Source organism: Sceloporus undulatus, chromosome 1 (assembly GCF_019175285.1).
Source record: "Sceloporus undulatus isolate JIND9_A2432 ecotype Alabama chromosome 1, SceUnd_v1.1, whole genome shotgun sequence".
In the NCBI taxonomy this organism is placed as follows: Eukaryota; Metazoa; Chordata; class Lepidosauria; order Squamata; family Phrynosomatidae; genus Sceloporus; species Sceloporus undulatus.
This window is the reverse complement of record NC_056522.1, coordinates 222,440,905-222,468,684: the sequence shown is the minus strand read 5'-3', so window position 1 is coordinate 222,468,684 and position 27,780 is coordinate 222,440,905. Positions and strand designations below refer to the sequence as shown.

Here is a 27,780-nt window from a genome sequence, read left to right as displayed (position 1 = left end):
ATTGACTTTTTTTTTTTAAAGCAGTTTAAAAAACCCCTGGAAATCTAGCTCATTCTGCTGACAATATTGTTCAACATTTGTGTAACGTGAAAATTGCATGAATTGAGTGTATTTGGTTCTCAGAGTGTTACTTTTTATGTGTATTTGGAGCTCCTTTGAAAAGGAATTAATGACTTGACCATCCAGAAAGTTGTTATTGTTACTCCAGTCTGGAAAAGTTACTTGTCAAGTTACCCATTACTGACCAGTTATCATTGCTCTTATTATTCTACCATTGAAAAATTATCTCCATCAACCACTTGCTCTGAAACTCATGCCTACACCTTCTTCCCACTCCCTCAAATTCTTTCCCAGACAGTGCATGTGTGTGGTTCATGCCACCATTTGGGACAACCAGCTTGACAAGGCATCCCTCTCACCTGCCCCTGTGTACTCTCACTAACTGACTCTCTCTGATTCTCTTTCTGGTGATGGCAGCAATATCTTATTAGAGCAGAATGGGGAGGATGGTAGAAAAGGCAGGCTAATTTTTTAAAAGCTTCTTACTAGCCAGAGTTTTCAGTGTGTTCATGTTTGTCAACAGTGTGCATCTCTCTCTCTCTCTCTTTCACCTGCTTTCCTTGTTGCTGGCTGCCCTTTTGTCATCCTCTGCTTCTTGCTCGCTGCCCAGTACTTCACAAGCTGGTAGTACAAAGCAGCTACCCATTCGAATCTTCCACTTCCCAATTGATTGATTAGATTGAGTCAAAGCACACACAGTCATCAACTAACAGCAAGGAGTTGTCAACTCTCATTCCACTGCTAGTAGTAAATTACAACTATGGCCATTACCGGTTGGGTGGGGGGAGCAATTTGACTTTCATGAATTACTTCACAAATAATTAGTTACAAGAGCAACTCATTCAAAAAATGCCTTGCTTCCTAGCTCACTCTGTGTTTATGGATTGATGGAGATTAGGATAAATCCATAATGTAATTTCATTGTTATGCTTGCATTTTTCAGCTACTCCGTACCCAGGTGGTTTCAAATGTTTTACCTGTGAACAAGCAGTAGACAACTATGAATGCAACCAGTGGGCTCCTGATATCTATTGCCCAAGAGGTAAGGAAAGTTCTGTATTGCCAGAGAATATCCTGTCATGCTCTGCTAATTTTTCACAAGAGCCCAGCCTTATCATCAGCCCTAAGAAGTTATTTGAAGAAATGGAGGACTTAGAATGCATTTATACTGTATAAATAATGCAGTTTGACACCACTTTAAGTGCTGTAGTTCCATCCTGTGGAAAGCTGGATTTGTAGTTTTACAAGATCTTTTGCCTTTTCTGCCAAAGAGTGCTGGAGCTTCACAAAACTACAAACCCCATTCCGTAGGATAGAGCCATGGTGGTTAAAATGGCATCAGATTGCATTATTCCTACAATATGGATTCACCTTTGTCTATGGTAGGGACATTACAGCCTACCAAGAGACCTTTATACTACTTTGTATGCATGACTCATTTAAGCATGTCACAGATGTACTTAAGTTTCTGTGAGAAATATAACCTTGGTTATCTTTTTGCATATTTGAGAACATTCAGTGCTGCTGTGCAGGCTGTGGCCTGCTTAGCTCTTTCCTGTTGCCCCTTTTTATTGCTGTGGAATGATAAAGAGGCTTCATGCATATACAGAGACACTGAGCTTATTGGGGAGGAGGGTGTGAGGTTGTGAAACCAGGTAGAATTATTCCAGTAAGTCTTGGAAAAATAAGTCTGATAAATTCTGGGCATCTGATGTTAGTTCTATCCCAGAATTAATCAAGCTAACTTGTGGGAAAGGTGGTAGTAGTTGCATTCATTCTGGGTTGGCACAATATTTACATATGTAGGTGTTAAGTGACATTGAGGTGAGGGACAGACTGCCTCCAAAGGGCGGCCTGCTGGTGGCCTTATTTCCTCTGGAGGGAAGCTGCAGTCGCCAAACTGTGCGGCTTCCCTATGGAGGAAAAAGGACCCGGAAAAAACGGGTTCTTTTTGAGCTGCAGGGGCAGTGTATTGAGTGTGCCACTGGCGCACTTGTTACATAAGCACTGTGCGGCAACATTACATAATGTTATGCAATGTGCAGTACCATGCCATTTTAGGGTTAGGGACCGTGCAGTTGCCGCACGGTCCCTAACCCTAAAATAGGCACTTCATGCCCGTTTGTATCCGGCTATATAGATTTGACAACTCAACAATCATAATGGAGAAGATAGGTAATGGGCCTCTGGAAGCAAAGAATATGCAGGCCTTTCCAGACTACAACATCCTTGTTGACCTGCCTCCCGCCCCCTCTTTTTTTTTCTTTTAACCCTTTTTTTTTTGGTTTAATCTGTTTTTAGTGTTTAATCATGTTTTTATGACGGGGCTCTTGGAATTTTTAATGCATTTCTGTTTTAACTGTATCTTGTTTTACTACTGTAATCTGCTTGGATTCCTCGAGATTAAATGGAATACAAATAAATATTATTATTGTTATTACTTAATACAGCTTGAAGCTACAGTGGGCCATTGGTATCTGCTGGGTTTGGTTCTAGGACCCCCCGTGGATATCAAAATCCATGGATGCTCAAGTCCTATTTTATACAATGGTATAGTAAGATGGTGTTCCTTTTAAAAAATGGCAAAATCAAGGTTTGCTTTTTGGAATTTGTATATTTAAAAAATATTTTCAAACTGGATGCTTGCATCCATGGATGAAAAATCAGCATATGGAAGGCTGACTGTACGTCATATTCAATGAAACTGGTACATATAGAGAAATTAGGGGGAGGAAATGCACAAGCCATTGGTTAGTCAGACTCTGTATTATGTAGATAAGATTCAAAATCCTGCACTGGAGGTGTAGCTGTGATGGCATAGCTATGATCAGCCTTTTAATCAGACCTCCCAAACTCACCTTAGAAGCCAGGTAACTGCACCGGCCAAGGAGTTCAGTTGTGTTGGCAAATTGATAGTGAAGCATGATTCATCTACTGCTTTTCACCAGTGAGCAATGGTGGGAAGAGCCCATTGCTGTTCTTTGCACTTTGTTCACAGTGCCATCACTGTAGATCTCCTTAGCAAGTGCAGCTGCTTGGTTTTTAAGCTGGTTTGGAGGGACGCCTTTGTGGTTGTGGCAGTAGTGCCACAATTGCGAGTGTGAATTTTGCAAGGCTGTTAAATCTAGCTTACAACATTGTAAACAGTGAACCAAATGCCAGCCTATATCTCACCAATTCATAACCTATTGGTTAGTCCCAGCTAAAGTAGACCCATTGGGTCAATTGTTGGATGATAAATCAACTAATAGGTAAATTCCACTGATTCAGTGGGTCTGCTCTGGTCAGCACTAACAACAGGATTCAGGACATGCCTTATTTCTCTTCTCAAAATATGAAGCATAACATTGAGACCCTTTTGGAAAGTCAAGGAGGAAGCCAAAGCCTACAGAAGGAAGCGAGGGTGGGCATGGGGGAAGAATTTTTTGCTTTCTCCCTCTATAGGGGGAATTATGATGAAGGGATTATGTACTTGTCTCAGTTGTTTTATAGTGGGTCTAGCCAAGAGAAAATAAACTGAATGTTCTAGGCCAGTGATGGCAAACCTATGGCACGTGTGCCAGAGGTGGCACTCAGAGCCCTCTCTGTGGGCACATGTGCCATCACCCCAGCAGAGAGTTTGCCAGAGTTTGTTACTAGAAAGCCAGAGGGACATGGCACTTCGCAAAAAATAAGTGGGTTTTGGGTTGCAGTTTGGGCACTCGGCCTCTAAAAGGTTCACCATCACTGTTCTAGGCTTTGAGCTCCATCTTTCTGAAGGGAATTGAAGATAGGGCTGGAATGGTGTAGGAGTGAACAAGAAAAAGGAATGATAAAGGAACAGGAGTTGAGATTATAGGGGAGTGGGAAAAGTGAAGTCCTTTTTAGCATGCCATACCAAAACAAAAACCAGTATTGCCTCCCCAGGGCAGGCGCTAGAGGATGTGTGATGTTTTGTTTTATTTAGTTTTGTTTGCTTAAGAATGTTAATATAAATGGACTTGGTTCAATCTGGACAAGAACAGTCATTTGTAGAAGCAACCACATTTGCCCAAAGCTGTATTATAAGGGGTGTTCAATAAATTACAACAAAGTGAGCAGCAGCCCTGACTTCTGAAAATGTTTCCTAACTTCAAAGAGACACGAATTAGGACATTAAAGCAGAACAACTAATTAGATCCGCGTGACAGCTTACATTTTTTTGAACTCGTGTTTCTATCACTCCCCTTAATTCATTTGTGCAGCTCCATAAGCTACCTGCTTTTGATGATCTAGCTGAGATACACCCACCATAGCTAGGCTTCTATTAAACTTGTTTTATCTACTTTGAAAGACACCAGGAGTCTTTATACATTTTGTCACAGTAGGATTGTTGTATATTTACCCAACATGGGATTTTAAGGCTGGAACTGACCAGGTGGAAAATGTAATCCATGTTTTATTTTTGTCACAAAGGCTCCAAAGTGTGCTTAGAACCCTAGCTATTGGATAATGTTTTGTTCACATAGTACAGATTATTTAGCTATAAGAAGTATTTTGCTATTAGAGGCTTGTCATCTTTACCAGAGTTGGTTTTACTTGTTTCATTGTTGTTGTTAACTGGTGTAAAGTCCACTTCAATTTACAACGACCCTAGAAACCTCCAAATCAGCCTATCATCACCAGCCTTGCTCAGGTCTTGCAACTTCATGTTGTAATGTGTAATGTGGTCTTCCTTTTTTCCTTCTGCCTTCTGCCCTACCAAGCATTATTGTCTTTTTCAGTGAGTCATCCCTTCTTGTGATATGACCAAAGTATGACAGTCTCAGTTTAGTCATCTTGGTTTCTAGAGAGAGTTCAGGCTTGATTTGCTCTAAAACCCATTTATTTGTCTTTTTTAGCAGCCCATGGTATCCATAGAACTCTTCTCTGGTACCATATTTCAGATGAGTCAATTTTCCCCCTGTTAGTTTGTTTCACTGTTCAGCTTTCACAATCATACATAGAAACTGTGAATACAATGTCATAGACATATACCAACTTCAGTATTCAATGGTAGATCTTTACACTTCTGGATCTTATTTAATTCCTTAATAACTGCCCTTCCAAGTCTTCTTCTGATTCCTTGGCTGAAGTCTCCTTTCTGATTAATGACTGTGCCTAGGTATGGAAAATCTTGAACTATTTCAATGTCATCATTGTCTACTTTAAAGGTATATAAAAAAAATCTGTGGCCATTATTTTTTATTTCTTAATGTTCAGCTGTAAACCTGCCTTTGCACTTTCTTCCTTGACGTTCTTCAGTCATTGTTCCAAGTCTTTGCAATTTTTTGCTACTAATATGATATCACCAACATATCTTAAACTGTTGATGTTTCTTTTCCCACTTGTTACATCTCCTTACTCAAAATTTAATCACCCCCTTGCAAATTGGAAAACATTCAATTTCTCCATATTTTTTTCTGATGGTAACACCTTGACCTGAGTACACGCTTTGCATCAGGACAATTAAATGTGGTTGCACTCTCATTTCTTTAAGTGATCCATAGGACCTTATCACACTAGACAAATCCCGCTCAGAAACGGGATTTAAAAGTAGAAAAAAACCTGCAAATGCGGGAGGTTTTTCAGATGGTGTTTCTTCCAAACGCAAAAATAAAGCTAACGGAAAGTGGGCAAAACGACACCTTTTTACTTTCGGGAACTTTACTTTTGCGTTATTGTTGTTTGGTGCAAACACATCTCAAAAACCTCCCGCATTTGCAGGTTTTTTTTTTTTCATTTTTAAAATCCCATTTCTGAGCGGGATTTGTCTAGTATGATAAGGCTCATAGTTTCATTATCTACACCAGGGGTAGGCAACTTTTTTGAGCCGGGGGCCGGGTTGCTGTCCCTCAGACAACTGGGGGGGGCCGAAGCCAAAAAATAATAATAATTAAATAATTTAAAAAAAATAAACCAGGACAAATGGAGGACAGTTTTTTTAAAAAATGGAGGACACATGAAAAAATTTGCTGATTTTTAAAAAATGTTAATATAAATGCATGTTTCTGAGGCTTCTATAGACAATTGCCCCCCTTGTCCGCCTCCTCCTGATAGGCCAAAGGCCTCACACCCTCACGCGAGAGGCCAAAGGCTCCGGTGGCAATTGGCGGCAGGACCGGGCTGGGGCCGGTCCCAAGGCCTTGCCGGGCCGCATCTGGCCCGTGGGCCGCAGGTTGCCTACCCCCTGATCTACACCATCAAAGACTGTTATAATCTATAAAGCACAGGCTGATTTTCTTTTGAAATTCTTTGGTGTGCTCCATTATTTAATGTATGTTTGCACTATGATCTTTATTGCTTCTTCCGTTCCTAACCCAGTTTGGACATCTGACATTTCTCACTCCATATATGGTGAAAGTTTATGTTGCAGAATTTTGAGCAACACTTTGCTTGCATGGGAAATGCAATGGTTCTGTGGTTACTGCAGTCCCCAGTATCCCCTTTCTTATGGATTGGAATGTATATTGAACCTTTCTGATCTGTGGGCTATTGATTTGTTTTCTATATTTGTTTATAGGTTTTAGTCAGAATTAGAGTAAGTTCTGTCTTGATAGCTTGAAGCAGCGTTATTGTTATGCCATCTATTCCTGGTGATTTATTTCTCCCAAGCACTCTGAGTGTAGTCTCCCCTTCATTTTTAAAATTGTAGGTTTATTTTAAAATGGTTCTTATTTAAATGTTTCTGTCATCCTTTCATTTCTTTTATATAATAATAATAATAATAATAATAATAATAATAATAATAATAATAATTATTATTATTATTATTATTATTATTTGTATCCTGCCTCTCCCTGTACTGGATCGAGGCGGGTAACAACAAACATAAGAACAATAAAAATAAAACACAACAAACCACAAGTAAAAACATAGTAAAACATATAAAATCCAATTCCCTCTCTCCCTCCCACCTTAAAATACCATTAAAAACAACAATTCCCAACTGGAGAGTGAACATTTCGAGGAGGTCAGTTTGGGAAGGCATGCTGGAAGAGATCCATTTTTATTGCCTTCTTAAAGGCCTCCAAAGATGTTATAAGGAGGCTCTCCTCCGGCAGGTCATTCCAGATTTTTGGAACAGCAAAAGAAAATGTCCTCTGGGAAGTTGTTACCAGTCTGGTTTTCTTAGACTGCAAGAGATTCTTCCCGGATTTTTGGGAGATTTCTTCAGTTTGTTGTTTCCATCATCTTTTTATTTCTACTTGGTCATGTAATGTGTTCCCCTTGCTGATTGTAGAGCATCCCCATTTTTTATTTAAATTTCTCTTTGCTTTTCCAGATCTTGTGGAAGTCATTTTCTATTTATCTGCATTGACTATTATAGTAATTATCCTTGTCCCTGAACACAACAGTTGCAGTCAGGGTTCTGTCTCTTTATCTGTCACTTTTTGATTTTATTTTTCACCTGTCCTTAACTGCTTGAAGAGTTTCATCTGTCCTCTGGTGAGACTTTTCTTTCTTTTTGGTTGCAGATAATATCTTTTTGTATCCCGCCCCCCAACTTCATGTCCATGGCTTCAGTCCAGAATTCTTCTGACTCCCAGTCAATTAGGCTTAATAGTGCAAATATGTTTTGTTTTTATACATTATATTTAAATTTTTACAGGAATGTTCTTCAGGTTGCATTTTGGCCCAGGGATTGACTGGGTGTTCTTCTTTAGCTTTGCTCTAATTTTTGATACTAGGAATTCATGGTCTGTACCACAATCTGCTCCTGGACTTGGTTTTGCAGAGTGAATGGAACTTCTCCATCTTCGGCTTCTATGTAGTCTATTTGATTCCTGTATTGGCCACAAGGTGATGTCCATGTGTACAGTCACCATTTGGGTTGCTTGAAGAATGTATTTGCAAAAAACAAACTTCTGGCCTCCAAAATTTAGTCAGTCAGCCTTCTGCTTCATTTCTTGATCCTAGGTCAAATTTTCTTACTGTCTTCGATTCTGTTCTGTTTCTTACTTTTGCATTCCAATCTCCTGTGAATAACAGTAAGTCCTGATCTGGTGTGTTGTCAATTTCCTGCTGGACTCCATCATAGAATATTTCATTTTCTTGTTCTACATCTGTAGTTGGAGCATAAATCTGGATTATGGTTATACTGATATCATTTGGTCAGACTTTGCATTATATCCTTTGACAGCTTTTGCTACATCTCTCCTCACTATTAAAGCCACTTCATTACTTAGATTTTCATTTCCTGAGTAAAACACTGTATAATTAGCTGATTCAAAATGTCTCATTCCTGTCCACTTTCACTCACTCACCCCAAGTACTGCAATTTGTATATGCTCCATATCTTGTTTTACTATAACTTCCCTTGATTCATACCTCTCACATTCCATGTTCCTGTAACATGTGTTCTGCAGCTTTGGATTTTCCTTTCATTTCTGAGCACATCAACAACTGAATGTCCTTTTGGCTTGAATTCAGTGGTGTTATTAGCCACAACATTACTCATAATTGTCTTCTGCTGTACTCCAGTAACTTCTTAGGTGCCATCCAACCTGGGTGTTTCATCTTTTGGCACTGCCTCTTATTTCATTTTGGATTGTTTCGTCTTAGGGTTTTTATGGTAAAAGACATTCAAAGGGGATGTACTGGGCCTCCTTCTGGTCACTACTTACAAGTGCCAGCTATGGTGCCACTGCTGTTATCTCTGAGTTGTTCTCCTCCAGTGTTTTCCTCCGTTGATGCTGCAGCCCAGTAGTTGTTTGGCACATTCAGTCTGGCTTCTCAGCGAAAGGCTCTCTCACATGGAACACCATACCAGCATCACTGCTACCAGCAGCATAGCCTCTTGTCACACAGGAGCACAGAATCCCATCACCACGGAGAGATCACTTGTTTCATAGAAGTGTAACATTCTTGTGAACCCCCCCCCCCGATATAATGTTATGCTGTTCATAATCAAGTGACTTCAGAACAAAAAGATTTCATAATCTAGATGTCTTTCTTTCCCAGAAGATATGTCTGGCATGGGATATTGTTTGAGGAACAGATTTACTTTAAATTTACAAAGGAGAGTGACGAGAGAGAGACAGGGGGACTGGAAGGCTGCAGGTAGATGTTCTCTTGGGAATCTTCCAGGATTCCAGTTTTTACTCAAATGTTAAAATGGGAATAAGGATTTATGATGAACTATTGAAAATTGGGTTTTTTTCCTCATGCATGTACTGTGTAACTCTCATGACCCTCGATTCTCCTCATCATAGCTGATATATAGGCAGCTAAAGACTTGGAATACACAGAGGTTCAGTGTGATTTAAGGGTTGGTTGTGCTGAACAAGATCTGTTTAAAAGAAAAAAGGCAGAGCTCCCTTAAGAGGTTTAAGAATATACCTTTTTATGTGGTCAATTTGTATGTGCATGAGAGGGGTGGGGAGAGTGAGAGAGACTTTTGTAAAAACTTTTGAGCAAAAAAATCAAAGAAATATTTCTTTCACACAGTATCAGAGCTCAGCCCTATCCAAATAAATTGATGATAGAATTAAGACATGGAAAAAATGAAATATTATTTCTTACAGCACAGGATTAGCTACAAACGAAGTCACTGCCTCAAGGTGTAGTGATGACAACTAGTTTAGGAGGCTTTTAGGAGAAAACTAGAGAAGGTTTACTATTATGTACATAATCTCTCTCAGAAAAGAATCTAAAGTCACCTGATCTCCCATGTTGTTCCATGAATATTAGTCTACAGAAATATGTCTCTCTTTTCCTTCTTAGCTACACGATATTGCTATACCCAACATACACTGGAGTCCAATGGAAAGAGTGTATCTGTAACCAAGCGATGTGTGCCATTGGAGGATTGTTTGGCTACAGGATGCATAGATCTCCAGCATAAAGGACTGAGGGTAAGACTTAGGGTGGATTTTGTATTCTGCAAGGCAAACAAATGACCGTTCTTGCTTTTTCTTTATTTTTTCTTTTTTTGCACAGTGTCTGAAATTTCCACACACAACAGAGATATTGGCATTTATTTACAATTAAAGTTGGCCCTCCATATTTGCAGCTTTCACTTTTGTGGTTCTGATTATTTCCGGATTTAATTAATATGTCCCCTCTAGGAATTCCTAGGTCCTCCAGAGAGATTCTATTGGAAATTGACCATAGAGGTGTGCTGAAGAATCTAGAAATTACTAGAGAAAACACTTCTCTAGGCATTTCCTGGTCCTTTGCTGTGATTCTATGGTCTGTTTTTGGCAGATGTTGACCACAGAATTGTGCTGGAGGACCTAAAGATACCTAGAGAAGTGGTCTCAGGTTAAAAAAGTAATTTTTTCTTATTTGCAGTTTTTCCACTTTCATGGGAGCCCTGTGCCCCTAACCTCAATGAATGTAGACAGCCCACTGTATTTATTTCTGTTGCTTTGTTCTGCATAGTGAAACATTCTTACTTTTATTCATTAATTAAAGAAATTATTTGAGATGAGAAAAATATGTGATAAATATTGGTGCCATGTAATGAAATAGACATATTTACTAGAGGTATATAGGTAACTGTGTATCAAGTGATTCAGTCAGAGATCAGAGGAAATCACTATTTGCAAGATATGGTCTGATGCTATACTTCTGCATTATTCATGTATTGATGCTACCAACACTGTTGTAGGGACACAATATCAAGTAACCATTTGGAAGCAATTCTTTAATAAACATCCAGTCAAGTAAAATGGGCTCAGTCATATTGTAAAAACCATGAAAATTTTCCACTGAGTTATTGAATGGTTCCCAACTTTTCCCAAAGTTCACAGTTGTATTTTGCATTCCTTTCACAATTCGATAAAGATTTCAAAATCAGAGGAATATTTACTATTTTATTTATTAAAACACTTTATCATGGAATCTCAGGGCAGCATGCCTTATAAAGAACTCAAAACATTTCCACTTTAAAACCCTAAATAATTTAAACAAGATTAAGCACATATTAATTAATCCCAGATGCAAGATACATGCATACTTGTACATGTATAATTTGAAATAAATTAGTCTGTAAAGACTTTAATAAAATGCCATATTTTGGCTTGATGTCAGAAAAAAATCAACATTGGCACCAGTCAGGGCATCAAAGCTATGAAGGCTGTCTCCTATGTCTTCTTAATTCATATTGCCTCCATTGTTGGGATACTGCAATTCTAGTACAGGTGTTCATAGGGAGAGAAACTCCTTCAAGTATTAAAGGTTAAGCTGTTTCATGTTTTAAATGTTATTACCTTGAGCCAGAGGCAAACTGGGAACTAGTGCAGCTCTTTTAGGACCGATGTCGTATGCTATATATTTGGTGCTCTGGTCAGCAATCTTGCTGCAGTATTTTGCACTAGCTGAGTCATTTTCAAGGACAGGCTAATGTAGAGTGCATTGCAGTAATCAAGACATTATCAGTGCATGGACTACAGTGCTAAGTAATCCCTGTCCCGGAAAGGCCATAACTGGAGTACCAGTCAAAGCTGGCCCCAGTCACTCCAAACCAAGGAATCAACATTGTCTAGTGACAAAAATAGGTCTAGGAGTACTCTCGTTCAGGGGGTGTTCAGATGCATCCCAGGTAGATTGTTACCCAGCTCCTGGACTTGAGGACCATTGGTCCACAGAGCCTTATCGAATGGAGCTATAGTTTATTGGCACACATCCAGCCCATTACAACATCCGGACACTGACCCAGGTATACAGCCTCAGCCAGCCCTGGCAGTAAAGAGGAGTAAAGCTGGGTGTCAACCATATATTGATGACACCCCACTCCAAAACGTATGATCTTTTCCAGTGGCTTCATATGGATGTTGGACATGATGGGGGGAAGGGAAAATTTGAAGCCCTGTGGTATCCACAGCTTAATAGCTGTGGGGCTAAAGAGGACTCCCCTACTGCTACTCTCTGAAACTGGCCCCACAGTTAGGAATGAAAACACTGTAACTTAAGGCCTTCTACTTTCATCCTGCAGAGCTGGTCGAGTAAGGTGCTGTGATCAATGGTATCAAAAACCTTTGAGAGCTCCAAAAACATCAGCAGGGTAGCACTCTCCCATCTGTCACTTTAGGCAGAGGGACTAAGTTTGATTCAGTGCCATACCTTGCCTGAAAACAGACTGAAATTGTCCAAGAACCTCTGACATTTTCCAGCCAGCACTCACTCAGGTACCTTCCCCAAAAAGAAGTGATTAGCAACGAGACAATAGTCTTCATGTGCCACTGGATCCAAAGAGGTCAGAAAAGGATGCACCATCTCCTTCTTCAGGGCAGTAAGCACCTCCCCTTGGCACAGTTGAAGTATTTACCATCTCCTGGACTCACTTAAACAATCCACCTCTGCTAGATTTTATTAGACAAGATGGGCAAGGGTCAAACTAACATCTGGTGGGACAGATGAACTCAAATATCTTCTCCACATCATCAGGTCACAACAACTAAAACTAATCTCAAGGAACCTGACAAGATGGAGCACTGGACACTTAATCAGACTGCAATAACTGTGGCGTTAAGTTCCAAACAAATACAAACTTTCTCCACAAAATGTCTGGCCAACTTGTAGGCAAACAAGAGCTCCACTGCAGGTTTCTCTGAACCTGACCCAAATAGGTTCCTCACCATTCAGAATAATTCTGCTGGGCAGCATGTTGAGAATACAATAGTGATTTCCCCCACCCACTTTTTTGACAATAGTTACTTTTTGATATCTTCGCTATTGGATAATAGAAACAAAGAGGTTTTTTAAATCTTTGGAAGAAACACGATTTGGCTTAATAATTAGTAAAGATTCAGAACATACAAGTTCTAAAATATATAAAATTTAGAATTTAGAATTGGAAGATGAAACAGCAAAACAGTTTATGATTAATTGGGCACAGGATATAGGCAAACCAATATTTATGGACCATTGGGGGGGAAATTGGAAATATAGATTGAAACACACTTTAAGTTCAGATATTAAAGAAAATTATTATAAGATACAGTACAGTTGGTATTTAACCCTGGAAAAATTAAGTAAAATCTATAAAAATAACAAGAAAGAATGCTGGAATTGTAAAAAAAAAAATGTAGGGACCCTCATTCACATGTAGTGAGAATGCAAAAAGGTAAAAGACTTTTGGAGCCAAATACAGAAAGAAATTGAAGGGATATTAAATACCAAAATAAAATTTGAAATAACATTATTTCTTTTAGGGATGATAAAAGAAGTAAAACTGGAGAACAAATATGGGAAAATAATCTTCTATATGGTAACAGCCGCTAGAATGATTATAGCAAAAAAAATGGAGGAGTAAAGAAATTTTAACATTAAAGGAATGGTATATGAAACTTTATGATATGATGATATCAGATAAATTAGCACATTCGCTAAGAGACGGAAAGGGAAAAAGATGAGAAAATGAATGGGCACCTGTAACGCAAGATCTTGAGAAAAAGAAAAGAAAGATCTCAGACCCAAGGGACAGGAAATAGACAAATGGCAGGAAAGTGAAAAAAGGTTTGATAAAAAATTTTGTGAACATATAGACTGGGATTATTTATATGAATGAATATAAAAACAAAATATGCTAATTTATATTATGATAAAAGAATATAGAAAGGATAATCTTTGGGAAAACTAATATTGAAAAATCACTGAGTGAACGAATAAGTAAATGATTTATAAGTTACAGGAAATGATAAAGACTTTATAGGTAAAATACAGTTAGAATATAGCAATGAATAATCATGGTCATATGACTGATTATGAAAAGATATCAATAAGAAAAAGGATGGTTTATGAAAATAATACAGATATAAAGGAATTGTTTTGTAATAGAAAGTACATAAGAATCAGTTCTATTCAGTTTAAAGGATGGGAAGTGTTTTTATGTTTTTTAGGTCTTTTCTTTTTGAAGGTTTGTTATTATTTTATATGGTGTAGTGTATTTATGTAATTGTATGATGTTATTAAATGTTATGTGTTTGTTTTTAATCAATAAAATCTATTTTTAAAAAAGAGAATACAATAGTGATTCTCCTTCACCCACTTTTTTAGCAATAGTTACTTTTTTGATATCTTCACTATTGGATAATAGAAACAACAAAGAGTTTTTGCTGATCTTTGGTCATACTTGCTCTTTTATGTATGCCACCAGTGTTCTAGTCATCATCCAGTCTGTTCCATTGTCCACAGGTCTTCTGTATATCAATGTGAATTACAGCCTTCATGGCACTGAATAGGGCACTTAAGATTGATTGCATTAATGTTGTTTTCTATCTCATGGTTCCACAATGGAACCAAGGCCTTGACTGAACTGCCAGCCCTGTCAGCAGAAAATTCCTCAGAGCATTCAGGAATACTTTTGATTCCATAAATCTCTGGGTATGAACCATATCAACTGTTCTCCTACCCTTGCAGGAGTCACAAGGAAATGATCTCACCATAACAACAGAGTTACTGGAAACCCCATAGTACATTTCTTTAAATTCTGTGAAAATCCTGTAATACATGAATTTTGATTAGCTGACTTGACCTTTTGATGAAGCACTATGGCTCATATCTGAAAGCCTACTTCAGGCATGGTAACAGCTTCCAGAGGGTTATGTCTTCCACTTGAAGTTAGAAGTGGGATTACATTAAACTGAATTATCTCCTTTAGGAAAGGGAGAAAAGGTCATGGGCAAACCAAATGGGATTACAGAACTATAAAAGTATAGCATGGTAGTTCTGCCTACCATCATAACTTGGTTCCAAAAGTCTGCTCTATTTCTAAATGGCTTATTCTGTGGCAAAGGGACTTCTAGTCTGAAAAACATCATTGGGCACCAGAACTACTTGCCTGGGGTTTAGTCCCCTAGCTTGAAAGGAGTGGGAGGTAGGTGAGGAAGGGATAGAGAAATGTGTAATTTCTTACATTTAACATCTCTCTTAATTCTTAACTAAGAGTTTGCATGACCTTCATAGAGCAGGGCCCTCAAGATATCTGCTCCCATCAGCCTCAGCAAATAGAATCTATGGTGATAAATTGTTGGAGCTGCATTCCTAAAATATCTGAAGGGCTAAAGTTGCCCATCCTTATTTTAGACACCTAAATCATGGAATAGTGCAGCTTCATAACAGGGTTTCCAGAAAGCATTTTCCATGTTCAGGCAAAAGAGAGAAAGATGACTTCTGGTGGGCAGAAGTACTGGGAAGCACAGTTGGAGGGGAGAAAAAAGGAGAAGAGATAGGCAGTTAGGGATGTTGGGGAACAGTAGCTGATCTAGAGCTCTACCTCTGAGATGGTGGTAGCTGTAATTTCGGCCCATTTGTCATGGAATAGAAAATCCGTGGAAGAGCTTTTACATCAGTGCAGATTTTACAAGTTATTTTTCCCCTGTGATTTAAAAAACTTCAGAAAATGCCTGAATGAGATGTTGAGGACATAAATTATGTGAAAGCATGTGAAAGGGAAAGTTTCCTACTATTCCCCCAGGAATTAAAATGATAGCTGTACAAGATGAAAGACAAGCAATATGGCTAGACATTAATGCTTTGGGGAAGAGCATTCTCATCTGTATTTAAGGTAGCCTTGCTTGTAATTTATTTTAATTGTATTATGTTCTTTTCCAACAGTTTTTTTAATGTAATTAATGCAGATGATGTACAGTATGTGGGTGATGTGAGGTAGGAAGCCAACAGCCTATCTACTATCTAAAGGCAAGAGCCAGCATAGCATAATAGTTAGATGTTGGACTAGACCCCTCTGAGCCCTTAAGTTCCCTTCTTTAGATGACTCTGAGCCAGGCACTAGTTTGTCACCTTAACTATACCATAGGGTTATTGTGAGCATAATAATGCAGAAGAGGGCCATATGCTCCTTGGGGAAAAGATGGGATATAAACATACTCTGACATTCTACAGTGGCTACATAGGGCCTGTACAGATGGGGGGAAAGGGACGGACAGAAGCTGCCACTTTCTCCCCCGGATTGTGGCTGCATCAACCAAATGGCGCAGCAGTAATGTGCCATGAAAAAGGAGATGTGAAACATGGCTCCTTTCTTCGCCACTGCCAAGGTGCTATTAGTGCCCTGGAATGGCATGGTGACATCCCTTGTGCGCCACACCATTTGGTGACACCAAGATGGTGCCCAGAGAGTGCGGTAGGGCTCCGGTCTCCCGAGCCCTAATTTTAGCCTCATGCCGGCACATAGCGCCAGTTTGTACTGGGCCTTAGTTAAGTATTTGTGACTGGCTACAGGCTGTGTGTCCCTTATCCGAACTGTGTGGGACTAGAAGTGTTTCAGGTTTTGGAGTTTTTCAGATTTTGGAATATTTGAATATACACAATGAGATATCTTGGAGATGGGACCCAAGTCTAAACATGAAATTCATTTATGTTTCATATATTCCTTATACACATAGCTTGAAGGTAATTTTATACAATATTTTAAATAATTTTATGCATGGAGAAAAGTTTGTGCATATTGAAGTATCAGAAAGCAAAGGTGTCATTATCTTAGCCATCCATGTGGGCAATTTTTGATTTTGGAATATTTCAGATTTCAAAATTCCAGCTAAGGGAGGCTCAACTTGTAATGAAGGTATCCTGCCCCCTTGAGCCCACCTTAATAGGCAGCAGGCACATTGGACAGAGGTCTGATCACAATTGCTAGAGTGCAAAGAGGGTGTTTCTGGCCTTCTCCCACCAGCAAGCAAGGTTGTGACACAAGTGCGCCTACAAGTTGTCTCAGTGTGGCTGCTTTTTAAGAATAATACTACATAGTCATACCAAGTATGGAGCAGTTATGGATCCATACCTTTAGGTTATGAATCCATAATTGCAATACAGAATACCTGCCATAATAAATAAATAATACTTCACCCATAGATAATTTACTTACCAGCTACTACACATTACTACACAGTTGTAGGCAAGCATGGATACCATTTTTTAAAAAATGAATCCCACAGCTGGGATTTGGGGTAGAAAAGGTGTAAAGAGCAGCACCTAACCCTTTCTCCATCTGCCATTAAACTTGTTCCTGATTTGCTTCAATTTTACAGTGAACATTTTTCTTCTTTTGAAAGACTGTGCTGTAAACTGGGCCTCTCCCTTTCCTAAACCTTCGGTACCCTAAATTATCCTCCATCCAGCACTAGCACTTTATCAAAACAAGACCAATATGGCTTTGACTTGTTGTGTAATGTGTAGTTTACCCTTTTAGTAAAGGTTTCTTCTGAGAGCTGGACTGTCTCTTCACCATAATTTTTTTTTGTTTTCTTTTCCAGGTCTGCACTTCTTGTTGTGAAGGAAATATTTGTAACTTGCCGTTGCCTAGAAATGCAAGTGATGCCATCTTTGCGACAACAACCCCGCTCAATCACACACAGAGACATTTGCAAAGTGCATCTGTAATGATGATGTTTCTCTTGTTACTCTTTGCTACGTAGGTGCCCTAAGATAAAGTACCCATTGCAGACCAAGGATTGAGGATGCAAATATTTATGCACACAGAAATGATCTTAATTTAATATATATTTTAAACCTTACATTTTTTGTGACATTTCTACATTCCCCCTTCCCTTTTAGCGCTGGCTAGTTCAAAAGCCATAATTTCTGACCAGTCCTTTTTTAAAGAAGAAATGACACTGGTGGGTGGAGGGGATGTGAGTTGTAAGTCTAATACAGTACTTTGAAGGAAACCTTTTGTAGTCCTTAAAAAACCACCACTGAAATGCCTGACGGTACAGTGGATTCCCTCCCATCTCCAAGAGATGCCCTGCTTGTGAAGGGAAAATATATGTTGTATTTTTACCTAATGAAAATGCAGGGATCCTCAATAAAGTTATTCCACTATGCCCCTCAGGATTTCTAATGGATTTCCTGACAAATGTTAGTTGCAGTCACATTGAGTTGCAACTAACTAGGTCACAGTTAAGAGTAGAGCCATTTGAATCAATAAGTCTACTTTCCAAAGACTGAATTTGGACCCAACCTATGCTCTTGACTATGAACAGTTTTGGAGAAAGTTTGAAGAAAAATTATTTGAAGAATAATTTTGACAATAATTTGGAAGAAAGAGGCAGACTTTGCCTGTAAGTGGAGTTGCTATCATCTTAGAAAAATATTTCCATATTTATAACATGAGATGCAATAGCTCTTTTAAGATAGTTCCCTCAACTTACAGCTTTTTGTTACCGTATATCCTCAACTATTAGTTGACTTCATGTATAAGTTGAGGACAGGTTTGGGGGACAAAATTATGGATTTTGCCATGACCCGTGGATAGATTGAAGGTGAAGCTTGGAGGCTCCTTCAGCGTGTGTATGTATGCGTGTGGCAAGACAGACTGTCATTGAGGCTTTTTGCTTCATCGTTTCAGCTTTTGTTTCAGCCAGATGCATGGGCGGGCGGGAGATGGACTCTTAAACAAACAGCAATATCAGTCAGTCACCCAGGCCTATTTCTGCTTGGCTTCAGAGAGAAATAAACTTCTATCTGTGCCACATGGAGAAATCTGAAAAAGCCGCTATCACAGTTCCATGGTGACCCATAAACAAGTCGACCTGGGATTTTAGGGTCAATTTTTGGGCATAAAGTTTTAGACTTATAGACAAGTATATACAGTACGTATTTGCATTTTAAAAATTCTTAATGCTTTTTTTTTTAAAAAAAACTACTTGTTTAATTAACTTTGTTGATTGATTTAATCAATCATTCCATAGCCTACAGCTACAATTTTATGTGCACTTACTTCAGAGTAAGACCCATTGAATTCAGTGAGTCCTTCTTCTGTGTAGACATTACACAGTAAGGCCACCACCCTAGATACACTTACGTGGGAGCAATTATTATTGAATTAGATGGATCTAACTTCAGAACCAACCTAGGGAGCAAAGGGGCTGCACATAAATAGTCCCAGTTCTACTGTGTTTACAAAAGCTGCCTCCTTATCTCAGACAACTAAGACACTTCAGGAGGGCTGTTCTGCAGTGAAGATTCAGGCATAATTAGAATGTTTGCCAGAAAAAAATTATTATTATGGATACTTTTCTTATTTTCAAGAAGAAATTGACTCAATTTAAATTTGTTTTCACTTTTTACTAGTCCAGGTAATACTTCTTGCACATGATATGGTTTATTTTACCTACTAGATCACAATATTTATTTTTCTACAATACAATCAAAATTGATAACATGTTGTATAGAGTTCCAGTCTGAGGCAACAGTTGACACTACTACTGTTCTGTATGGCATGTAATATATATTTTGTGACAAATGATCTTCCAATCCTTTCAAAAATTTAATGCCGAAGAAGAAAAGGGTGATAAAATTGAAGCAAAGTCAAATAAGCGTCACTGGCTTAAGGGTACACAGCCAAATTTTATACATAATGTACAGCCATGTAATCATACATGAGAGTAATTTTAATGAGTTCTTTTTGGCTAGCATTGATCAGTGGGGAGCTGGCATTTTGTCAAGTGATAATAGAGATCAAGGCTCTAAAGTGTGGTGGGGAGGGCAGAGTAAAAAAGGGGGCATATGGTGATATGCAAATTAATGAGAAAGAAAACATTGCTTAATTTGAAGTCTTTAATAAAACAAATGAACCACCCAACTTTTAGCCTTATACTTTCTCTCTGTGTATGTATATACTAGCTTATCCCAAATTTCTGGTGCCTTGTAGATATGTTATATACAACTGTTACAATCACCAAGTCACTACAGAACTCTTAACACCCCTGGAAGGCTCTACATTGGGAAAGGCTAGCATATACATACCAAAAACCTAAAATATAAAAAATATTTAGAATAATGGAGAAGACTGTGTTTGCCTGAGCTGTATGTTTGCAATCATTGATTGTGTCTTCCTATATGGCAGGGGATTAGACTAGATGACCTTTGTGGTCTCTTCTAATAACAGAATCATCTCTTCTATGATTCTATTTATCTGAATTGGGAACAGTTATCCAGAAATAAAGTCCAGTGACTTTTGGCTGAACTGAAGAAGTGGATTCGACTCCACGAGACCTTATGTTGAAGTGGGTTAGTCTTAAAGGCGCCACAAGACACTTTTTTTTCTTTCAAGCCAAAAAAGACTATTGTAGATGTTTCTTTGAAGATATTTAATAGAACTTATGTCCACAAAATTATGGAAACCCCTGGTGTCCCATATTCTGAAATGTGCACATGAAGCTCAGATGCAATAGATTGGGGGACTGAGTCGAAAGCAGTATTCATTGATGTGAGACAGTCCTGACATAGCTAAACCAAGTCATAATGAAGCAAAAACTTTTAAAAGCAACATTTACTTTAGTTGTGACCATCTTTTGTTGTTCTTTTTTTTTTTTTTTTTTTGCTATAGTTAACATTATCAGGATAAGGGGTCATTGATACTTAGTGAGGAAGTAAAAGGTTAGGTTCAAACTGCCTCTGTTAAGCTTTGGCTCATTCTGTCTTCTCAGAGGGTCCCTTAAGTCCTGGTTGTAGCTTTTTAGGTGAGTGCAGTTTCAGTAGGAGAGGAAAGGCACCATCTAGGACATTTTGGGTTGACAGCTTCCAGAATCTCTCAGCCAGCATTCACTTCAGTGAGACTTTTTATCTCCCACTCTCCTCCACCAGCTGCACTACTGAGCCAGTTCCATAATAAATGACTCAGCTTACCAAAGTAACTACTGGTGCCAAAAAGGATAAATGTGCTCAAAATTTATATGGTCTTAAAATCATAACCGTGTCAGTAATTCAGATCGTTTTCCCCATCCCCTCTCCCCATAGAAATGGGGGAAAGTTATTGGGTGTCTTAAGAGTTCTCAACACAGTATGTCCACACACTCATGCTTCACCACATTGTTATGGCAGCTAGAAATGGCCTTGGTGGGTTCCAGTCGTGGCCCTGAGTCAAGTTGAAAGTTGCCAAAGTGTCTTTGCAGTGGCTCGTGTTTTTGTCAGGAAAAGACGTGGTGGTAGGTGACTGGCTGACATGGCAGAACCCTTGTGTGCTCTCAAGGCAGCATCTGTAAATGCAGGGCAAGAGTGGCCACCTTAAAGTGCTAGTCACCCTACCATCAATTGGGAGGGATAACAGCATGAAGGAGGATCACTAGTTGATACTGGCAAAGAAGTTTAATGTCCCCTACCCCTATTGTTTATGGGAATAGCATTTGTGCGGGGGTGGAAGGAACAACATAGCCCACAGGCCAGAGGTATGCCCACCTCCAGTATGGAAAATGTGTTTCATCAAGGGGATGCTATTTCTAGTTGTCTCATTGTGGTAGTGACTATTAATGTGTAATCAGCACTAAGAAAAAACATGTTTGTGGTGTCTGTTCCTATGTGTTGTATCCCTTGTGAACTCTCTGAAAAGGTGGTGGGTGTGTTTGTTTGCATGACCTACTTGGGAGGCCTTGGGTATCCGTTTGGTTAAGCGCTTCTTTATGTGTAAGCAAGAGTGACTGAAGTGTCCTGTCTGTAAAATCTGTGGTTTTGAACCTGACAGTATCGTCCAGGAAAGCTATTTATTGCTCTGTGAGTTACAGTGGAGTTGGAACGCGTTTCTGAAGCTTTGAACATTTACAATCCAAGCATGATGGTGTGCTAAATTAGTATTTCAGCATCTGCATTTCACTGTGAATGTAGATCTTTAAGCTGTGTGAAATTATTCCTCTTACCTATCCCATGTCATTTTCAAAAAGAATCAGGAAGAGCATGATGATCTGAAGCCAAATTTCTGCAAAATCACTGATGGTTGTCCTTCTATTGTTGTTTGTTTTGTTTTTAACCTATCCTTTGGTCAACGTGTTCCCATGTAAATAGTGCTCCCAGTTGTTAATGTAAATTTTGTATATTGTATAAATAAATGATGTTTTAAAAATATGATGGTGCACATCTTCTCTTCACCTACATGATAGTCATTTTGCATTCCTTAATACTAGAAGGGAAAGTTTGCTAGGCCAAGCATTCTCTTTATTGTGATGTGAAACAGAGTTCGGGCCAATTTATTTATTTGGATCTTCAATTCCCAGAATCTCTCAGCCAGCATGACAGCCAAGGGATCATAGAAGTTGCATACAGAAAGGTAACTTTTCCAAGGTCTGATGCAGATTAGCCATTACACAGAGAGCACATGCAGTACAATGTCCCTTTCTCTCCTTTCTGCAGCACCCTAAATCTACTCTGGATGGTCCCCATAGCAGACTTTGAAGGGCATTGAAGGCAAGGAAGAACTTGTTCTGCTAACGTGTGCCATTTCATCCATGGAAGACAGTAGTTGAATACCACTCAATATATTTGCTCCTGTGGTTTTTATTAGACCTGACTGGGCAGGTTCATAAGGGTGTAGGGCAGAATCCTGGCTCCGATCCATCCAGGGTTTTAACACTAGCCTTTATATTGGGCTCAGAAAGTCATAGATAACTTAGTACAGCTGATAGATTGTTTTCCCACAAATATCTGGGTGGTCCTTTAATCTATTTTTATTTTATATTTCAATGACCTACAAGGCCAAGAATTTTCCAGGCAGCCCATGACCAAAACCTGCCCTTACTGAAACAAAATGTTTTATAATTTTTTATTTAAAAAAATAATCCCTGAAAGGAAAATCAACCTTAAATTCAGCAGCAAAGCCCGAAGAGCTCACAGGTTTACAATGCAAATACACCTTTGTTCATGTCTACTCAAAAATGAAATCCACTAAGTCCATTGAAGCTTTTCCTGGGATCCATGGGTGTATCATTGCAGATGTTAAATTTATGGAAATCTGTGCCGTCCCACAAGTGCACCAATCCTCAAAAACAGATTTTTGTATAGTTGTGTGTTAGGGGGTGGGGGTTACATGCAGGTGGTGTTACTGGTGAGAAGGAATAGAAAACTGCTGTAATGCTACTTAAGCTTTTTTATGTTCCAATTCATTATAATTATTCTGAGCTGATGATGTTTATGAAATGATGGGATTATTTGCTTGGAACAGGCTGCCAATTTTGAATTCATATTCTTTCCCCGTCCTGTTCTTCCACTTCTTTTGTGATACAAACCTGATGTGTGGATACCTCAATAGTTCTTTGTGCCCTGGACCCAGGTAGTGTTCAGTCCAAAGAAACTGACACATGCTTGTAGGTTATCTTTTAATGCATTATATTTTAAATTAATCCCTCCTTTAAAAAAACAAAAATAAAACATGTTTAGCCTGAATGCAATAAGCAGATTTTGGTATTATGACTCAAGCAAGTGGAGACATGAAAGCCCATATTACATTTTGGGTATGCTCAATAGCAAGTATTGGGTTTTTGTCATGTAGTCTATACAGGTTGAGTCTACCTTATCCAGAATTCCGAAATCTGACATATTCAAAAATCCAAAATTGTCCACAAGGGTGGCTAAGATACAGCAATACCTTTGCTTATTGGTGGTCAGGGTATATAAACTTTGCTTCGTGCACAAAATTATTAAAAATATTGTACCTTCATTCTATGTGTATAAGGTGTATACAAAACATGAATGAATATCATGTTTAGACTTGGGTCCCATCTTCAAGATATCTCATTATGTATAGTATATGCAAGTATTCCAGAATTTGAAAAACTCCAGAAACCAAAACGCTTCTAGTCCCGGGCATTTCAAATAAGAGATTTAACCTGTACAATGTGCTTTTAGTCTCATTGAACTAATAGGGATTAAAATCCAGTGGAATTAAAATCTTCAATGGGATTGAAATCAAATTTATTCTAAAGTTCCTCAAGTTAACCTAATCTTAAAAAATGTACAGCAGTATATGGGAATTGTTCTGCTTACCCCAAATACTGCAAAAAATCCCCCCCTTCAGGTGCCACAAATTTCTCAGAAAAAACAGCAGAAGATAGCCAATGATTCCAGTTTGTTGGGCATTTAATTTTTCACTTGTTGCTCTTCATGAATAAGAAGGCTGCACAATATTTCTGTTCTACAGGCTACAGATTGGGAACACAAAACCATGAGCTCAGTCACACTAAGAATGTAGTTATTGTCAGAGTGATGTGACCTGAGAGACATGTCCTTTGTGGGAAACATCTGAATGGAATTTTTCAAGCTCTTGAAGATGTATGAACTGATATTTGAACATTGAAGAGAGTCCCCTCTTTTTCAGCTGCTTACTTTGCTGTGAATCAAAGGAAATTTAGCTGAAAGAAACAAGATTTAGGTTAAAAGGCTGAATGTCTTCAGAGTTCCACATTTCCATGCTCCACACTTCAAAAAGGTTCCACATTTCCATGTTCCATGGATAACAGTTGGAATGAGTAGAAATGGGAAATACTTTCCACCTGTAACTTTTGAAAATAGCCATTTAGATCTGTTTGTTTAGCTGTCAGTGAGTTCCAGAGACAGAGGCTATGATTCCAAAAGAAGCGTTCCTTTCAGTGGGAGAGTGACGGGTGCTTTCAGTTTTATTTCTGGAGAATAATGTATTCAGCTATCTTAAGTTTGAGAAATCTCATGAGAACAAGGCAGACAACATCAGACGCCTAAGATATGACAGGGAATACCCAGGGGAGAGGTCTTGATAACTCTTACTGTTTGGAAGAAGCCTCGTTCTGATTTCTAATAGTGAGAACGTTTAAGTATCTCTGGAACATCTAATCTTTAGATCCCTGGCCACATTCCATATACCTATACCTTTTTCTTGTTTACTTTAAACAATATCTTATGCAACAAATCAAATTTGTTGAGGCTGAGAGAAATAGCTTGATCACAGCAGCATAATCTTGCATACAAGGGTCTTTGGATGACAACGTTAAGCATAAGCTGCATCAGACCAACAGTTACACCTGGCTCAATCTTGAGATGCATCCGCACGGCAGAAGAAACCCAGTTTGACACCACTTTAACTACCATGGTTCACTGCTATGGAATTCTGGGAACTGTAATTAAATGATACATTTAGCCTTCCCTGTTAGAGAGCTCTGTTGCCACAACAAACTACAGTTCCCAGAATTCCATAGTATTGAGCCACAGCAGTTAAAGTGCTGTCAACCTGGATTGTTTCTGCAGTGCTGATGCAGCCTTTATTGCAAGAACAAGATGTCTCTTTCCTTGTTCCTTATATAAAATCACATGGATTGACTGTTGAGTCTTGGTTCAGCACTGGCAATGATATTGTATCTTTTGCCAGAGATGCATGGAACCTGAACCCCTAGAATTGAACCTGTTTCCAATTTGCCCCTCTGGGTTTCTCCATTCAAACATACCCTTTCCATCACGACACCCTCCATTTTGGTAAATGTATCCCCCCGTCTCCCTAAGAGGCTGAAATGCCTCTCCAAAGCCTTATTTATTGGTAGTAAGAGAGACACATTTCATTAATTTGGATGTTGCAAAGGCATGAATTTACTGTGCTTAAAATATTCACCCCTGCACCATCACTGTGGCAAAGACTGACTTGGGATTTTAGTGTAATGTCACAAGCTTTCAATGGTGCAGCCGCTGTTGCTACAAATAAATGTTACATAGTTATGGTTGCTACAGCAGACAGCAGGCTTGCACGGGTAATTTTCTGGTGTAATGTCTTGATATATAACACAATTTTTCTTTGCAGTCATACAGTAAATATATCCTTTTACATACCAGCTTTCTCCAGATTCTTTTAATGTAATGTGAAATACTGCAATCCAGTGTGCAACATGGCATAATAATCACCTGATTCTGCTTCCTTCCCAATTGAATTCTGTAGTTTGACATTCCCTTCTTCACAACATGTTGAAAAGAAAACTTGTTTTGTAAATCTTGTTGACATCTCTTCCTAAGCATTCACAGTGATTAATGTTTTGTCTGCATGAAATTCCACAGACAATATGATTTGAAATCATTCTCCTAAAATGAATAATCTCAAAAGAGAGAGAGAGATAGGGACAGAAAGAATGAGAGAGAAATAGAGGAGGGGGCTTGCATGGCTGCATCTACTCTGTAGAATTAATGCAGTTTGCCACTGCTTTAACCACCATGGCGCAAAGCTATGGAACTCTGAGATTTGTAGTTTTGTGACATATGTAGCTGTCATGCCCTAGTAAACTACAAATCCTGGGCATCCACAGGATGAGCATGACAGTTATAGTGGTGTCAAACTGCATTAATTCTCCAGCACGGCAGCAGCCATCGAAAGGAATCTAATTATTTAAAGTAACACTGAAAACATAATCTGAATGAAAAACAGTTTAGGCCTACCACCAGTGGAAAATAAAGAAGAAAACTTGAGTATTTGCCACAGAGCATGTATTGAATACTATTGATTACTCTTACGCTGCATCTGTGTTGAATGATGAATCAAAATGTTGCTAAATCCTACGGATTCAATGGGGTTATTCTAGTTGAGACCTATAGTAGTTTTAATGCCAACCTCTAACTTTGGTGTAGTTATCCGTTCAAACTGGCATCATCCTCCCATACAATCATCTTTTGAATCACAAAGTGAAAGAGGACACATTATTGATAGAGGTCAATACAGTGATCCCTCCACATTTGCTGGGATTAGGGCTGAAGGATCCCTGTGCATGTGGAAAAACTGTAAATAAAAATTACTGTTCTTTTTATCTAAGAGAACATCTCTCTAGGAATCTCCAGGTCCTCCAGTGCAACTCTGTGGTCAACAACTTCCAGAAGCTGATCATAAGATCATGCTGGAGGACCTACAAATGTCTAGAGAGGTGTTTTCTCTAGAACTTCTAGTTTCTCTAGCACAACTCTATGGTCAACTTCTGGCAAAGTTGCGCTGGAGGACCTAGAGATTCTTAGAGATAACATATTAATCAAACCCAAAAATCAGCAAAGGTCAAAGCCACAAATGTGGAAGGCCGACTGTTGATGTCTTCCCATCTGAACAATCTAAACCAAGTAACATAAATAATAATTCCGATTCCCACATGTTGGATATGATACCTATCAGAAATATGGGCCTTATCTGCACTAGCCAGGATACTCCAGGGGCTGCCTGAAGTCTCCTGGCCCCACAGCTGCCCCATTCTGCCTGTTACCTCTTCCTCCATTTCTTTGCTGTGACAGCTATCTGCATAGATGCCCTGCTGGGCCATCTGGTGCATCTGCTTGCTTCTGAGGTCAGAACAAGGTGCCCAGCAACAGTCACCTGCTAGGTACCTCATGCTGACCACAGAACAAATGATCAGCAGTAGTTGATGCACCAGGTGGCCCAGACCTATGAATCTACGTATAAAGAATCTGTGGATACGGAGGACTGACTTTATGTGTTAAACAAACTAATCTGAAAATAGGAAATTACTTTCACACTTACAAGGGGGTGAGAGTGACTCCCCCAGATGTAAATGCAAAGTTCCTTAGCTTCTCCATAAAATCCACAAAAATAGGGGAAGTTAAAAAATTTCATAGAAAAAGTTTTCAGGGCTATATAATAGTCATGCCTCTACAAAAATTTACTCTCTTGGGGTGGAACAGACCCTGGGTATGCCTAGCCTGCATTCTAGGTTTTTCCTCTACCCTGAACTTCTGAAGAAGGATGGAGGGCTGGCCCAGCCCAGAGTACTCAGCTCCTACTACCCACATACTTGCCCCAACATGCTCTCGTGGGAGACAGAGTAATGAGAAAACCAAAGTAATATAACATAATATAATATAATATAATATAATATAATATAATATAATTGGCCAGTATTCTATGACTGGAATCCTGTTGGGGATTTACGTATTTTTTGTTGTTGTTTCCAACTTATGGTGATCCTATGGCGAACCTATCATGGGGTTTGCATGGCAAGTTTCTTTAGCATAGGTTTGCCATTGCCATCCTCTGAGGCT

General features: G+C 38.9%; 1 protein-coding gene across 2 annotated transcripts in view; it reads left to right on the top strand.

Annotated features, from left to right (window-relative positions):
• LYPD6 (LY6/PLAUR domain containing 6) overlaps positions 1-21,832 on the top strand; it is a 92,239-nt gene extending 70,407 nt beyond the window's left edge. For both annotated transcript variants that reach the window (XM_042446062.1, XM_042446063.1), the window contains exons 3-5: positions 1,004-1,102; positions 9,784-9,914; positions 17,280-21,832. In XM_042446062.1, coding sequence (XP_042301996.1) covers positions 1,004-1,102; positions 9,784-9,914; positions 17,280-17,441 — 392 coding nt within the window. In that variant the 3' untranslated portion in view covers positions 17,442-21,832. The remainder of the gene's footprint in view (positions 1-1,003; positions 1,103-9,783; positions 9,915-17,279) is intronic.
• Positions 21,833-27,780: the final 5,948 nt, after the last annotated feature.